Genomic DNA, 17,263 nt, shown 5'->3' with positions numbered 1-17,263 from the left:
AGCAAGACCATACTTCATCTCATAGTTCATAGTTCAAAAATATCTTTATTTGTTCGTTTTGAGATCAGATTTACCCTAAAAACAATTATTCCTTCACATTGTCAGAATACATACAGTGTGAAAAGTGCATTACGTACGGAAAATGTGCATTTAAACAGACAATTGTTCTTATGAAACTCAGTGTTATTCAAACCCAGCAAAGTGCATCTTTCATGTCTAGTAAATAGAGTCATTGACCCAGCAAGGCACAGAACAGCATTAACATTGCACGTACAGGAGATGAGGCTGGTGGAGGTAGAAGTCAGAGGACAGGCTCATTCTAATGCAGGGGATGGAGTGGCGTGTGTGTTTGATATTCCATTCCTTATTCTATTCCGTGCATCACAATGAGCTCGTCCTCTGATGTCTACCTCCAGCAGCCTCCCCTCTCACCTGTATGAGTGTCTCACTGCTGTACAGTGGCTGCTACCATCATTATGCTCTTATCAATATTTGAGGTTTTACTGAAAACAGTAAAAAAAAAAAAAAAAGAGCACATTTTCAGATACAGAGTTTGTTGCTTTTCTGAGGAAAAAAACATTGTCATTATCTTAACCGTGGCCAAGACTTATACTGCATTGTTCGGTTTTCTAAAGAAAATCCAAACCGTCATATTTAGAGTAACATCAACAGACCAACTTTTCGGTTGGTTTCCAGTGAAATATTGAGAAAAAAAACACATACAAGGAACTAGGAAAATGTGTGTAGCCTACCTGGACATGTTTTCTTGTATTCAGCAACAAGAGTGGTCAAGAGATATCACAAATCACCACATTAAATAAAACCATTTAAATAATCATTGAAACCTTCATCAGGACAGGCAGTCAACTGGAAAATAAATAACATGAGATTTCTTTGGCAATTTAAATGATGAGGAAACTGCTGTAGGATCTCCTGAGAAGTACAGTTCGTAAGCTACATGTGCAACACCTCAACCAGCCTCCCCAGGTACATAAACATCTCAATAATATATCTATAGACTTAACAGCTCCTTATCTGTTCATGCTCAGAAACACACCGTCATGTGGTTATCGATAACATAGTTTGTGTAACTACGCTTTCAGATGTCAGTCCTTCAACAAACATTGAGATGAAACGCAATTTCTCATATTTGACATGTACACAACGTCTAGGCAGATGTGGCCTCCCATTAATCCTGAGGCTTGTATAAATGTATAAATATTCATTCATCCTTCATGCTCCCAGTCGGTTTAGCAGCTGTATATAAAAGTTATCTGTATTCACAAATAAACAGATCCTGAGCCAGAAGACAAAATAAATAAACACAAAATCCTTCAAACAACAAATATTTATATACATATATATATTGAGTCTATATCTAGTCTATGTTTCAGAGAAGTCTGTCCTGGTCAGGGAGAACTCTATCGTACGCTAACATCGTAGCTACACCTCAACATCGTAGCTCTTCGAACGCTTCCGACAGCACTGGCGGAACCACGTCCAGTAGAGGGCGATCATGAACACCCAGTAGCAGACGTACGTCCCGCTGCCGAAGATCAGGAACCGGATCTCCAGCACCTTCGCCGGCGAGGTCCAGTCCTCCTGACTCTCCCTGTAGGCGGTGTAACAGAGCCCGCTGGCCAAGATGGCCGCCCACACGGACAGGGGCAGCAGGGGGATGTAGTTCCCGATCATCTTGCGCCGGCCTGATGTGCCCCAGGTGCTCTTGTTCATGGTGAGGATGGAGAAGTACTTGGAGGGCAGCAGGCTGGTCATGTAGAGGGCCGAGTAGACGGACATGAACACCATCACCGGGTCCCTGCGCAGCACGCAGGCGTAGGCCGCCTTGACCAGCCCGATCAGCTGGATGCAGCACAGGACCCAGAGGATGTCCCACAGGGTGCCCGTCCAGAAGAGGCGGATGATGGTGCCGGTGACGAAGAAGGGGAAGACCCCGGAGATGATGGACTCGTAGGTCATCCACAGGTGGTGCTTGTGCCACCACATGGCGTTGTACAGCCACTCACGGAAGTACGACTTGGTCCAGCGGATCTGCTGGTTGAGCCACCGCAGGAACTGGCCGGGCGTCTCCGTGTAGCACTTGGAGCGCGCCGTGTACCTAGGGGAGGGAGGGGTGGGTGGGGGAGGGAGGGAGGGAGAGGTTTGATTAATAATGGTGAATGATACAACATGGTTAAATAGTCATGTCGTGTCAAATTGACAGAAGATAGAGTGATGGGACGATGTGTGTGTGTGTAGTGAAAGATAGAAAGAGAGAGATAGTGTGTGTGAGAGAGGTTGATGTTGTTGTTGTTGTTGTTGTTGTTGTTGTTGAGGAAGAGGGTAACAGGGAAATTACTTGGTGTTGAGGTAACAGGGTTAGGGTTGGGGTTTGTTGAGGTAACAGTGTAGCAGGGTAGCAGGGTAACAGGGTAATTACTTGGTGGCGTATCCCATGCTGAGCATGCGGTTGGTGAGGTGCCGGTCGTCCCCGAAGGTGCAGTGGGTCCCCAGGAACGTCTGGTTGTACCACAGCTCCAGGAACTGCTGCAGGAGGTCGTTCCTGTACAGACCTGCACCCATCCATCACATAGATTATTGATTCAGTTGATTGACGGACAAGAGAGATGAACTGATTTGATCGATTCATTCTTTGATCGATTGATTGAATTTATGAGACCGTTAAAAAAACACATTCATCATATGAAGTAACATGGTGTAGTAGGCCTAAACCAGATCTGTGCTACAGTTCATTAACTTTGATTTTATTTTATTTAACATAGAAAATACAGACATAAAGACAAAAAAGACATAATAGAGACATAATAAATCTACAAAAGATAGAAAGACATTCAGTCAAGCTAAGTGTCTATGGTAAAAACATAGAGTACGAGACTATAATTGACAATCGACATACCGATTTTTAGCAATACCGACAGCGTGTGGAATGATCAAATCAAAACTTGTTGTAGTTGTTGCTGGTGACTCTTATGTCCACAAAGCAACTGCCCCTAGTTTTCATATATTTACTTTTTTTTTTAATGTAACTGAAATGGAACTCCTTACCGAGCGGCCCGCTGATGCAGGAGACACAGTTGAAGTAGGACTGGCAGGAGCGCTCGATGTTGAAGGCCATCCAGTACCTCAGGCTGCTCATGAAGCTGATGAAGGACTCGGTCAGGTTGAGGATCATCACGTCCCCCCCCACCGCCCCGTACTTGTCGTTGCTCTCCAGCACCTTGACCAGCTCCAGGGTGGCCAGGGAGTCCAGCTTGGTGTCCGAGTCACACACCTGGGGAGGGGGGAGGAGGGGGGAGAGATCGTTTTAGGATTGTTTAAGACAACACAGACAAAGACACTGCTCCTCAATTCTATGATCAACCGTGTGGTTGAGATTGTGTGTATTATATTACGTCATCATTTTTTAAAGAATTGTATTACTTCATAATTGCTTCATTATATATATACTTGTAATGCATCTCTATGAGCTCTGAAATCTTGTATTTACCTCTGAAATCTTCCATTTGTCTCTGATTTTTTGGGTGGGATTATGACTGATGTAAAAGACTGTGACTACCTAGTCTTGGATTCATAAACATTATGTTTTAGATTCAGATTAGCTGTGAGTCCAGTGACACAGTGACTGAGGAGACTATAGACTACTTTACCCATCAGGCCATGTACATCGGAACACTTCCTTAAGCTGAACAGAACAACACAGCGCTCATCCTCACCTGTATGTAGTCGACGGAGGTGCCCAGCGCCTTGAAGGGTGTGTACATCACCTCGCGCTTGCCTCCCCACTGCTGCATGATGCACACACACCTCTTGCTGTTGATCAGCTCCTCCACCTCCCTCCTCTGCGGGTCCTCCCTCGGCCCAAACGCCGTGTCCCCTTGGCCTGCCTCCACCGCGGCGGCCGCACCTCCCCCACCCTCCTCCTCCACCGCCCCGGCGTTCCAGGTGTGGTAGTTGTGTTCCCAGACGTAGCACCCGGGGTCCTGGTCCTGGAACACCTCCCGGAACATCTCCAGCATGTACAGGTCGTCCTTGGCGTTCCCGTCCACCACCATGATGATCTTCAGCAGCTCCGGGGGGTACTGCAGCTCCCTGACGGAGGTGAGGCACTCGCGCAGGTACTCAGGGTCCTCCTGGTAGGCGGAGATGGTGAGGGCGACGGTCTTGGTGAAGGAGGGGGGCTGGCGGCGGGCGGCCATGCGCCGGTGCTCCAGGAAGGCGAAGACGGACTGGACCAGGATGTGGAGGCCCAGGAGGAGGCCGTAGAAGCCGAAGGAGACGATGTTGAAGCGGGAGGTGGCGAGCTGGAAGCCGTCGACGTAGGCCCACAGCATCACGCCCAGCACCACCAGGGCGAAGAGGAAGGTCAGAACGGCGCGGGTAACGCCGCCCGTTCTCCTCAGGACCAGCTTCAACTCCATGGCGTTGAGAGCGTTGTGTTTCTGCTGTTGAGGGCGTTGAGCTGCTGTCTGGCAAGTGAGAGATTGAATTGTTCATTTTGAGTTTTAAACTCGATTCAATGCATTTTTTGGTAATAATTCTGTGTGATGAGGAGCTATTTGGGAGAAAATAAGCAAAAATGTGTGAGGGTAATTCAAAGGCTAATACATTAGATGGGGAACACTTGCACTGCAAATAAAAATAAAAAATAAATATATAGCTTATGTGTATCTGATGTAGTTGGGTATGTAATAGTGTATGGAATAGAGCTGTAGCCGAATTGTGTTTTCTTTTCTTTTGGGATAAGTGTGAACAGCATTATAATATTAGTGTCCATAAACACATGGGTGGCCGCCAGAGAGGGGCAATGACACTAATGTCAGGGTTAGGGTTAGGGTTACTCTAGTGCCCTTGAGTAAGGTACTCAGCCCTAAGTTACTCCAGGGAGACTGTCCCTGTGATCTCTAATTGTGAATGGCTTTGGATAAGAGTGTATGGTAAAAATGTAAATGTATAACAATAATTGTATCTATCAAGGCTATTGCATTACATAGGAAATGTTTTGTAGAAATTGAATGCACAGCTTAATATAGCTGGGATGGGGAAGTGGGAAAGGTATATTATACAACTATTGCAACAACATTCTTTTTTCTCTTTATTTGTATTATTATTTATTTATTCTATTATTCAATTGTTACTTTATTTAGTTGTTGTCATTTGTGATGTGAGCTGCTGTAATGCCTTAATTTCCCCTCTGGCATTAAGCATTAAGTATCAAGATAATAAAGATAGCTAGTATCTATCTATCGATTCCAATCATTTATAGCCACAATTGAAAAGTTATCACAAGCGTCTTTGAGTGTCTAGAAAAGCGCTATATATAAGTCTATTATGATTATTATTAAGTGCAGTATTGATAGCTACAAAAATAACAGTATTGATAGATACAACACTAAAATCATTAATCATTTCCTTGAGTTCAGAGCTATTCAACAGGAAAACAGACAATTAGTTAGACCAAAAGAAAAGTATACAACTAACATCCTACCACAAATCCAGGGTTTATCAGCAGCTCAGCACCGAATTATGTTTTGATTTGATCCATCAAGTTTTAAAAGATATCAAGTTAATGTGTTAAGGTTCTATTAACTATTCTCGAATTAGCGCAAAAACTAATATACTATTACTATGAATAACGAGAATGGTGAATAGAAAATCATGTATATTTTGGTTACAATCTCATCTCAAGTGTGTCTCACCTGATAAAAGTTATTCCTGATGTGAATCAGCGCGTGTCTCTCCGTGTCTCCGTGTCTCACACGCGTCTGGAGCTTTTATACGTCTCAGCTGCGAGGCGCGCGGAGGCCAGATGTGGAGGTTCTGATGCGAGGCCGTTTCCATGGCAACGGTGAGTCAGCACGTGAGAAGCTACCGGTAATCGAGGTGATAATAATAATAATAATAATAATAATACATATAGCGCTTTTCTAGACACTCAAAGACGCTTTACAAACTGAAAAGATCGAGTGGTAATAATACAAAGAAATAAAAAAAAGACTAATAGCACTTCCTTAAATAAAAAAAAGACTAATAGCACTTCCTTATCACTAAATCCAATTCCCAAGCATGGTAGGCGTAACCCTACATTGATATAAAGTAATACAGTGATGGATATTAGAATGTCAACTTGCGAAGCAGTGCAATACATTTCTATTATGTGTACCTCTCAATACTACACATGTGTATACACCTCTCAATACCTGTACCCATGTCGATACACCTCACAATACCTGTACACATGTCTATAAACCTCTCAATACCTGTACACATGTCTATAAACCTCTCAATACCTGTACACATGTGTATACACCTCTCAATACCTGTACACATGTCTATAAACCTCTCAATACCTGTACATATGTACACCTCTCAATACCTGTACACGTGTATAAACCTCTCAATACCTGTACACATGTCTATAAACCTCTCAATACCTGTACATATGTACACCTCTCAATACCTGTACAGTGTACACGTGTATAAACCTCTCAATACCTGTACACATGTCTATAAACCTCTCAATACCTGTACATATGTACACCTCTCAATACCTGTACACATGTCTATAAACCTCTCAATACCTGTACATAGTACACCTCTCAATACCTGTACACGTGTATAAACCTCTCAATACCTGTACATATGTACACCTCTCAATACCTGTACACATGTCTATAAACCTCTCAATACCTGTACACATGTCTATAGAGGAAACTGCCAGAGACAACACCTCACAATTGCTGTGCCAGGCATACAATTAAACACTTCAACAGAGCTCACGCTTATTGGAAAACTATACCTTGTACCTCCATAGATTAACCTGCCAGGAAGTGTGGACATAAATAGAATAGATTAGATCAGATTCAACTTTACTGTCATTGCAGAGTACTTGATGATGAAATACATCATCTTGTGATGCACCCGGACACATCATCAGTTACAGAAGTAATAGAAGAAGTACCAGACAATGAAATGCAGAAGTGCAAATTTGCCAAATAGTGATCTAAAACATGATAGTGATAGGTACAGTATGGCAAGTACGGTAGTTGGAGGGATATACAGGAGAGTTTAGTAGTAAGCTATGTACAGTTATGGTAGCTATGTACAGTTATGGTAGCTATGTACAGTTAAGGTAGCTATGTACAGTTACGGTAGCTATGTACAGTTACGGTAGCTATGTACAGTATGGTGTATACAGATGGATAAATAGAGGCTATATCAAAGAGGTATGTGCAATGTACAAAAATATGGTATGTGCAACGGTAGTATTTGTAAACAGCAGTAGTGCAAAGGGTAATTGAGTGTTTACATTGACCGGGGGTGAGGAAGATGAGCTACGAAAGAGTTACACCAGTATCTCTGTAAAGTGTTGTTCTTTTCCTTGGTTTTGTTTGTTTTTGTGTTGCTTGGCTCATCCCTCACAGAGTTTTCACATGTTTTTCTTTTTAAAAAAAAATCTCTCTCTTTTCTTCCTTAAGAACTGTAACTGTATTGTTAAAACTGAAATATAGTGGTCACCAGGACGCAAGGACAGATTGGGCCAGCCAGTGTGAATGACGTTGAGTGCTGTGATGGTCTGTCCTGAGGTTGACTGCTGCCCCCTAGTGGTGCTGTGTAGCCCTGCGTCCACCACCACCAGTGACCTCATCAGCCAGTGCAGTGACAGCCCTATCTATAACAGCCTCTCACCTCTGCTGGCCGACTGGCCCCACCACCTCTACGCCAACGCGGTAGTCACGCTGCCCGGTCACGTCTCTTCACTACCCTGGCTCCCCGCTGGTGGAACGAGCTTCCCATGGCTGTCAGAACTGCAGAGTTGATGGAGGGAGCGTGGAGAGAGTCTCAACCCTCCGATTCCTGGGGGTGCACATACAGGATGACCTGTCCTGGAAGACCAACACAGCAGCCATCATCATGAAGGCACAACAGCGGCTCTACTTCCTGAGAGTCCTCAGGAAATACCACCTCAAACAGGAGCTGCTTGTGACCTTCTACCGCTGCACAGTGGAGAGCATCCTCACCTACTGCATCTGCGTGTGGTTCTCCAGCTGCACAGCCGCACAGAGGAAAGCGCTACAGAGAGTCGTGAGATCGGCCCAGAAGATCATCGGCGCCCCCCTCCCCTCTCTGGAAGAGCTGTACAACACACGCTGCCTCAGGAAGGCCTCCAAGATCTCCAGAGACCCATCCCACCCTGGGAACGAACACTTTGTTCGGCTGCCCTCGGGCAGGCGGTTCAGGACCATGTCCGCAAGGACAAATAGACTGAAGCTCAGCTTCTACCCTAGGGCCATTCAGGCCCTGAACACAGCAAAGACCTAGGTTCTAGGCCCTGGACAATCTAGACAATTTGATGGCAGCTACTAGATTGTAATCAAGTGCAATACTGATACACAACTGTGAACATTTCAAACCTGCAAACTGCGACAATTGCAATGAATGTGCAATAATACTATGTGCAATATGACAACCCTTGTGCACATAAGGTTCAGAGATAGGAAATGTTAGGATATTTATAGCATAGCATAGAGTACAGCACAGTGTTTTATTTGTATAGTATAGTATAGTGGATAGTGTATATAGCCTTTATTTATGTAAACCAGCTCTTTTCACTTCTTGTTTTTAGTAAAAAAAAAATAAAAAAAATCCTAGCACCAGGGGAGCCCCCCCTCCCAAATTTCGTTGTATGGTACCTGTACAATATTAATGACAATAAAGACCATTCATTCATTCATTCATTCAGAGTCACTCCCCATCTTCCGTCGGAGACTGAAGACCCATCTTTTCAGGCTACACCTTAACTGCTCCTCCTAAGACATCTACTACCCCCCTGCACTGTTTCTAATGAGATTTATACTACCCCCTTGCACTTTAATGTCTATCCAGTGTCAACTATTAACAAAACAACAACAAAAAGTTCTTCTCCTAGCACGACGACTGCCAATGGCCGCTGGCCTGAGCTAGATTACTCTTCCTGCTACGACTGGTTGATTGATGATTCACTTACTTAGTCAAATGTATTGATTGTAAATCGCTTTGGAATAAGACGTCTGCTAAATGACAAAAATGTAAATGTAATAATATTGAGTGCTGTGATGGTCTGTCCTGAGGTTGACTGCTGCCCCCTGGTGGTGCTGTGTAACCCTGCATTCACCTCCACCAGTGACCTCATCAGGCAGCGCAGTGACAGCCTTATCTATCAGACAGAGTGTGTCTGTGTCTGCAGAGCCGGAGAACCAGTTTGGGACCGCAGGTCTAGAACCCTAGAACCTAGAACTAGAGAACCTAGAACTAGGAGAACCCTAGAACTAGAGAACCTAGATTGTAGAACTAGGAGAACCTTACACCTAGAGAACCTAGAACCTCGAACCTAGACCTGGGAGAACCCTAGAACTAGAGAACCTAGAACCTAGAGAACCTAGAACTAGATAACCTAGAACAAGAGAACCCTAGAACTAGAGAACCTAGAACCTAGAGAACCTAGAACTAGATAACCTAGAACAAGAGAACCGAGAACTAGGAGAACATAGAACTAGAGAACCGAGAACTAGGAGAACCTAGAATTAGAGAACCTAGAACCTAAAGAACCTAGAACTAGAGAACCTAGAACCTAGAACTAGAGAACCTAGAACCTAGAGAACCTAGAACTAGGGTCCTAGACCTGCTGTCCTAAACCTGCAGGCCCTGAAACTGCTGTTGGCTGGTGTTTGGATTTCCCTGCAGGGCTTGATGAAGTGACAGATCCAGCGAGAGGCTGGCGGAGGTAGAAATCGGAGGACGGGGCTCGTTGTAATGCATGGAACGGGATGAGGAACGGTATCAAACACACGTGGGGGGGGCGGCTGTGGCTCAGGAGGTAGAGCCGGTGTCTAATGATCGCAAGGACGACGGTTCGACGGTTGGAAACTCTACTGTGCCAGCATTCTGGAATCGGGAATCAAGTCTTTTGATTTGACATCATTTACAGTCACTGTTATTTTTTGTCTCAATGAGTCAAAGGAAAACACCGAACTCTCTCAGTCTGGAAGAGCAGGTCATGGGTCAGACACGCAGGGCACCGCAAGCCGCCCCGCCCTGCCTCCCTCTGCCTCCCCCCGCCTCCCCCCGCCTCCCCCCGCCCTGTGTAGTCAGCTCAGTACCGCTGACCTCAGAGAGCCTCCAGAGCTGTCCGCTCTGGTTTATTGACCTGTCACTAGTCCCTAGCCCCTAGACCTCTGGGGACATGGGAGGGAGTGTGCTGATGTAAAGGGTGACACACCCATGGCCACAGGACCTGCTGTGCTGAGAGAGAGGGACCCATGCGACCGCGGACCAGACCCAAATAGAACCCTCAGGCCAACGGAACAGAACCCTGGGCCAGGGCACTATGATGTCATAGTGGAGGGAGGGGTGTGGTCGGGGAGTGTTTAGGATGGTGGGTGTTGCCGGGCTCGCCTGATTGATTCAAGGCCCTCTGGGTATTCTACCTCTACTGTCTGTCTCTCTCTCTCTCTCTCTCTCTCTCTCTCTCTCTCTCTCTCTCTCCCTCTCCCTCTCCCTCTCCCTCTCTCTCTCTCTCTCTCCCTCTCTCTCTCTCTCTCTCTCTCTCTCTGTCTCTCTCTCTCTCTCTTCCTCTCTCTCTGTCTCTCTCCCCCTCTCTCTCTCTCTCTCTCTCTCTCTCTCTCTCTCTCTCTCTCTCTCTCTCTCTCTCTCTCTCTCTCTCTCTCTCTCTCTCTCTCTCTGTCTCTCTGTTCTCACGCAGACAGATTTGATGAAGATTGAATCAGACAAATGTTTTGCTTCTTTTTTTTTCTCACCAAAACGGAAATTGGTATTTTGCATACCCGTCATACACACCCCTGGTGGAGTCAGTTTTTCCAGACTTCTGGGCCCAAGTAAAAACTTCTAAACTTTTGATTTGGATCAGAATGATTCCTTTTTCTATCCAGGCTTGTTCGCTTGTCCGCCCGAAATCTAGATATACTTGCAGTATACAGAGTTGATTATCTACAAAGACCCCTATACTTTCTTTTATTTATTTATTTAATTTTACTACTCGATCTTTTCAGTTTGTAAAGCGTCTTTGAGTGTCTAGAAAAGCGCTATATAAGTCTAATGTATTATTATTATTATTATTATTGTTATTATTGTTATTAGTATTATTATTATTATTATTGTTATTATTATTGTTATTGTTATTATTATTATCAGATCTAACTGGCTGATTTCCCCAATACCACTCAAAACCAGGCAGACAGATCTGATCCTGGACCAGAGAAAAGAAGAGGGCTGGTGAGGCTGCATTCTCATGTTATGGTGAGGCTGCATTCTCACGTTATGCAGCCAGATTGTGGAATGCACTGCCAGTTTACATTAGGGATGCAACCTCAGCAAATATGTTCATGTCAAGACTAAAAACCAATCTTTTTAATAAATGACTAAATAATTAAATTATGATTATTTAATGATTTAAGTACTTTGAGCTGCAATGTTTGCAGGAAAAGTGCTATACAAATAAATGTTATTATTATTATTATATTATTATTATTATTATTATTATTATCATTCTGAATTTTGAACGTTTGAACAACAGGGTCCTGTAGTCCATCTGTCAGATAAGGTGTTAGTCTGACATGTGCCTTTAGCCGCATACACACTCACCATGCACTTTAGGAACACTATTCCTATAGTATACTATTTATATCATGCCCTTATATCACTATTTGTACTTCTGATTGGATGCTAAACTGCATTTTGTTGTCTGGTGCCTGTACTTTGCCATGACAATAAAGTTGAATCTAATCTAATCTAATCTAATCTAATACTGCGTAGGGCCTCCCTTCTCTCTCAAAACAGCCTCAATTCTTCTTCTCATTACACCACCTGGATGAATGAGCAGGTGTACAGGTGTTCCTAATAAAGTGTCTGGTGAGTGTCCATTCTTGAGTCTCTTACAAACTCAAGTTGTCACGTTCTCATCCTGAGGTTGTAGTACCACTGCACGGCCAGGTGGGGGAGCTACCGCCCAACCACATCTCCTGATATCGCCAACTATCACCATGCACCCAGTTGCTCAAAACCTTTCATCTGGATCAGAATGATCCTGACTCTTTCCTCTGATCCAGGATCAGATGGAGCTGGCTGATTCCCCTCCTATACGACTCAAAACCAGCCAGATGTTTTATCTGATCCTGGATCACGATCAGTCTGACCCAGATCAAAGGTTCTGAACAACCGGGCCCTGAGGTGAACGTCAGTCTGATATGCTGTGGACGGGACACTCTCGTAGGGAACTCCTATAAAGATTTCCTATTGGCTGATGAGTAGAATAACACACACATCTGTTGGCTACAGAAGCTGTTTCCCGTTGTTGAATCAAACACAAGTCAGACTAGTTAAACAAGTCACCTCACCGCAGAGCTCCGACTGTCAACAAACTGAGTATTTGTTGAATATGAAAGCACTCAGTAAACCACATCGACACGCTACACACACACACACCACCACGCTACACACACACATACACTACACACACACACACACACACCACCACGCTACACACACACATACACTACACACACACACGCACACACACACACACACACACACATACATACACACACACACACACATACGCTACACACACACTACACACACCCACACACACACCACCACGCTACACACACACATACACTACACACACACACACACTCACACACACACACACACACACACACACAGAACAAGGGAGAGAGAGGGCTGGAGAGAGAGAAAGAGAGAGTCAAGAGGAGAGAGAGAGGGCAGACAAAATAAGAGATTGAGAGAGAAAGAGAGAGAGAAAAGTGAGAAAGAGAGGAGTGAGAGAGGAGTGAGAGAGATAAGACAGGAGAGTTAATTATTAACATTGGTTGCTTCATGGTGACAGCTGTAACCCCAGGTCCTGTCAGAGGGCTGGAGGCCTCAGGGGAGGCTGGGGGGGGTAGAAATCGGAAGACGAACTCATTGTAACACAAGCCTTGCTTTACAATGACTCCCTCCTCCCATTTCTGCTTCTCATGCACAAACCGATACTCATGCACACAAGCATACATTCTCATACAGACACACACTCATGCACACACACATACACACACACAGGCATGCACACACATGCACACACTCGCATACAGACACACATGCACGCACGCACACACACACACACACACACACACACACACACGCGGATGCACAGACGCACACACACGCACAGACGCACACACACACACACACGGACGCACACACACAGACACACTCTACGCATACCTATCTTTTTACAACGAATGAGGTCAATAGTGAACAGAGTTTAACCCCTTTAGAAAGAGGAAGCGGAGACCCCAGAGTAGCAGGAACTCCCCACTGAGGGGAAGCAGTCAGTTCTCATATACCTCCTTCACAGGAGACCTGAGGGGGGGGGGGGGCAATATTAACAAAGTCACGCTGTGTTTGACTCCATACGCATTACAATGAGCTCATCCTCTGATTTCCACCTCCACCAGCCTCCCCTGATTTGTCTCCAACTTCCCAGCAACACGGAAAGGAAACTGTTGACATGTTGAAACAACTTGCAGGGAATTCATGTCACTAATCTGTACGTTATTAACCCATTCCCCTTCCCAGACGGTGTTTGCAATGTTTGTGTTTTCGGTTATGTTTTTGATTGTTCTGCTGTTGATGACTGTGACCTTCTGTGACCTTCTTGACCTTTGTGACGGTCTGTTCAGGCTGTTGGCTGTGTTCTGCTTTCTTACTGCAGGAGAATCAGACCTATGCACCTGGCTACTGGCTCAGCAGTCAGCCTCATCAGCAGAATGGCCTTCACCTGGTGGTTGATAATGGACTGACTTACAGTATATAGTACCTTTATCCAAAGCGCTTTACAACGGCCTCTCATTCACCCATTCACACACCAATGGCGGCAAGCTACCATGCAAGGCGCCGGCCCGCTCACTGGGAGCAATTTGGGGTTCAGTGTCTTGCCCAAGGACACTTCGACATGTGGCCAGCCGGGGCTCAAACCGCCGATCTGCCAACCTTGTGATCATTAGGCGGCGACTCTACCTCCTGCGCCACAGCCAACCTACCTTCACCTGGTGGTTGGTCTATAAGACCTACCCTCACCTGGTGGTTGATATAAGACCTACCTTCACCTGGTGGTTGATATAAGACCTACCTTCACCTGGTGGTTGATATAAGACCTACCTTCACCTGGTGGTTGGTCTATAAGACCTACCTTCACCTGGTGGTTGATATAAGACCTACCTTCACCTGGTGGTTGATATAAGACCTACCCTCACCTGGTGGTTGATATAAGACCTACCCTCACCTGGTGGTTGATATAAGACCTACCCTCACCTGGTGGTTGGTATAAGACCTACCTTCACCTGGTGGTTGATATAAGACCTACCTTCACCTGGTGGTTGGTATAAGACCTACCTTCACCTGGTGGTTGATATAAGACCTACCTTCACCTGGTGGTTGGTATAAGACCTACCTTCACCTGGTGGTTGATATAAGACCTACCTTCACCTGGTGGTTGATATAAGACCTACCTTCACCTGGTGGTTGATATAAGACCTACCCTCACCTGGTGGTTGATATAAGACCTACCTTCACCTGGTGGTTGGTATATAAGACCAGGTGCATTCCCCTGTGAGACCTTTCTCCATACAGACACGTTATGTTCTGTTTCCACCCTACAACATCCTTCATTCAGACACATCTCATTGTCGTTTTTTGTTTATTATGTTTGCTTAGTTTAATAAATAGGCATGGCAAGGCAAGGCAAGTTTATTTGTATAGCACATTTCATACAACAGGGGCAATTCAAAATGCTTTACATACATTATTTAAAAACACAGCAAGAGGAGCATAGTAAGAAAATAAAAAATTACAATGAATGAAAGCAAATATAAGAAGAAAATAGATCAAACATTTAATAAGACAATAGTTAATGGATAAAATACATTGATAGAAGTATTTGTGTTTAATCATAACTGCTGCAAAACATGAAGGTGTTTAACTTATGGCTCCTTCCAGCCATAGTTTGACAGTTGGGATTCCTCTTTAAATCAAGTTTCAAATGTATTGTCACATTCCGTTATACAAGTAAGGGCCAGCTGTGGCTCAACCGGTACAGTAAGTAATTAATTAAGTAAGTAAGTAAGTAAGTAATTAAGTAAGTAAGTAATTAAGTAATTAAGTAATTAAGTAAGTAAGTAAGTAAAGCTTTCTTTAAATAGCACCTTTCATACAAGAAATGCATCTCAAAGTGCTTTACAACAGGATAAAAACATATACAAGCATAAAAGTAATGAGTGTTCTTTTTGTTTTCTCCAAATTTAATTTCCAAATTCAAATGAATATAAAAAGTAGGGGAAGTATATAAAACAGTAAAAAGAAGGTAGAAATAGAGGCAACGTCTAATGATCGCAAAGTCGCGTGTTGAAGTGTCCTGTTGCCTAGACGCCCCCTCTAGAGCATGAATGCATTTCATTGTACTCTGTGTGTACAATGACAAACTTTGAATCTCTTTCCTATAAGAGAGTAACATTCTTAGGCGTCAGTTCCTCGACATTGCAGCTTCGAGAGAAGTTCAGTAGTAACAGTTATGAATATGCAACGTTCCTGTTTTCAGTTATGTTTTTAATTGTTTATGACAGTTTCTCTTCCATGTTACGTGTGGAAGCCTAGCTCTAGTGTGTGCGTGTGTGTGTGTGCGTGCGTGTGTGTGTGTGTGTGTGTGTGTGTGTGTGTGTGCGTGTGTGTGTGTGTGTGTGTGTGTGAGAGTGTGTGCGTGTGTCAGATCCATGTTGCCTCGTGCTTGGAGGATGTGTCATTTGTCGGTTGCTACATTCTCTGTCATTTGAAAGCCAAAGATAGACCCCTAGCTGTGTGTGCGTGCGTGTGTGCGTGCGTGTGTGTGTGTGTTTGTGTGTGTGGGTGCATGCGTGTAAGAGAGAGAGAGTGTGTGTATGTGTGTACATGTGTGTGTGTGTGTGTGTGTGTGTGTGTGTGTGTGTGTGCGTGTGTGCATGAATGTGTGTGTGTGTGTGGGGGTGTGTGTGTGTGGGTGTGTGTGTGTGGGTGCATGCGTGTTAGAGAGAGAGAGTGTGTGTATGTGTGTACATGTGCGTGTGTGTGTGTGTGTGCATGAATGCGTGTGTGTGTGTGGGGGGGGGTGTGCATGCATCCATGCGTGCAAGTGTGTGTGTGTGTGTCACTTGTGCATGACTTCATGCATGAGCATGTTGAGTAAGAGAGATAGGAGGACATGTATTCATAACTCAGACGTGTTTCCTGTCATACGCGTGGTTGTGTAATGGACGCCACGGTCTTCTCCTCCCTCACAGTCCATCATGGTGTCAGGCCCGGGGAGGCTGAGGGTGACTCACTCCCTGGCTCAGTTAGTACGACGGTGGTAGCAATCGGAAGGTCGCTGGTTCGATCCCCGCCTCAGGAGGGAGCTACATGTGCCCTTGAGCAAAGCACTAAAACCCCTAATTTCTCCAGGGGCGTGGGATATGACTAGAGCAAAAAAAATAAAAATCCAACAATCGACCGACAAGTTGATGGCAAGGCAGTAAATCAGTGAAGTTCCTGTCGTCACAGCTAGGGGGCAGGAGAGCACAGAAAGGGGTCTGTTATTTACCCCTTTTGGAATGGATAGACAGGGTTCCCAGGTACTCATGTTTCTTCTGTCTGGATAACAGACTCACGGTGAACTTGTGTACGCAGGCTACAATTATCCTAGTGTCATGCGTAGGAAGCAGAGAGGTAGTTACACCAGGGTCAGGGCTCTGTTCTGATAAGGCCAAGACTGTGTGGTCGTCTACAACAACAGTCATGAGATAGTGGAAGGTGTCATGATGTGTCACCGCAGTTGTAGGCGTATGCAACTTTCCGATACTGTCATAGTATGGGTAGTGTTTTTTATTATGTGTGTGACGTGTGTGGGGGTGTGTGGTGGGTGTGCGTGTGTGTATGTGTGATGTCCCGTGGCGTGCGTGTGTGTGTGTGTGTGTGTGTGTGTGTGTGTTCCTCACGGAAGACAGATTGCAAAAGTAGTGATCTTCTCATGACTTCCCATAGGCATCAGATAAGGGTGTGACGTTTCCGGAACATTCAAGAGGTCAAACACAAGTGAACGGAGGAATTTGGAACTGCTATGTCTTCCCCATCATTTCGCAATTCAATAACAACTTATTAACACATAACAGTACTAATGAAG

At 44.8% G+C, this 17,263-nt stretch overlaps 2 protein-coding genes across 2 annotated transcripts in view; one reads left to right on the top strand and one right to left on the bottom strand.

The window, feature by feature from the left end:
* Positions 1–1,443: 1,443 nt before the first annotated feature.
* On the bottom strand, positions 1,444–4,439 carry has1 (hyaluronan synthase 1; the record flags this gene model as incomplete). Its single annotated transcript, XM_080540085.1, has 4 exons — positions 1,444–2,119; positions 2,441–2,573; positions 3,067–3,292; positions 3,735–4,439. 4 exons carry the CDS (start codon positions 4,437–4,439, stop codon positions 1,444–1,446), a joined length of 1,740 nt encoding a protein of 579 aa, XP_080396211.1.
* A 617-nt stretch (positions 4,440–5,056) lies between these two features.
* Positions 5,057–17,263, top strand: part of fpr1 (formyl peptide receptor 1) — a gene marked incomplete at both ends in the record, with an annotated part of 36,113 nt that continues 23,906 nt past the window's right edge. The window contains 2 exons of the mRNA XM_080541133.1: positions 5,057–5,073; positions 5,790–5,866. Coding sequence (XP_080397259.1) covers positions 5,057–5,073; positions 5,790–5,866 — 94 coding nt within the window. The remainder of the gene's footprint in view (positions 5,074–5,789; positions 5,867–17,263) is intronic.

This window comes from Nansenia antarctica (assembly GCF_963989245.1).
Source record: "Nansenia antarctica genome assembly, chromosome: 10".
Classification (NCBI taxonomy): Eukaryota; Metazoa; Chordata; class Actinopteri; order Argentiniformes; family Microstomatidae; genus Nansenia; species Nansenia antarctica.
Note: the sequence above shows the minus strand (reverse complement) of the source record. Positions and strands in the feature narration are given on the sequence as shown.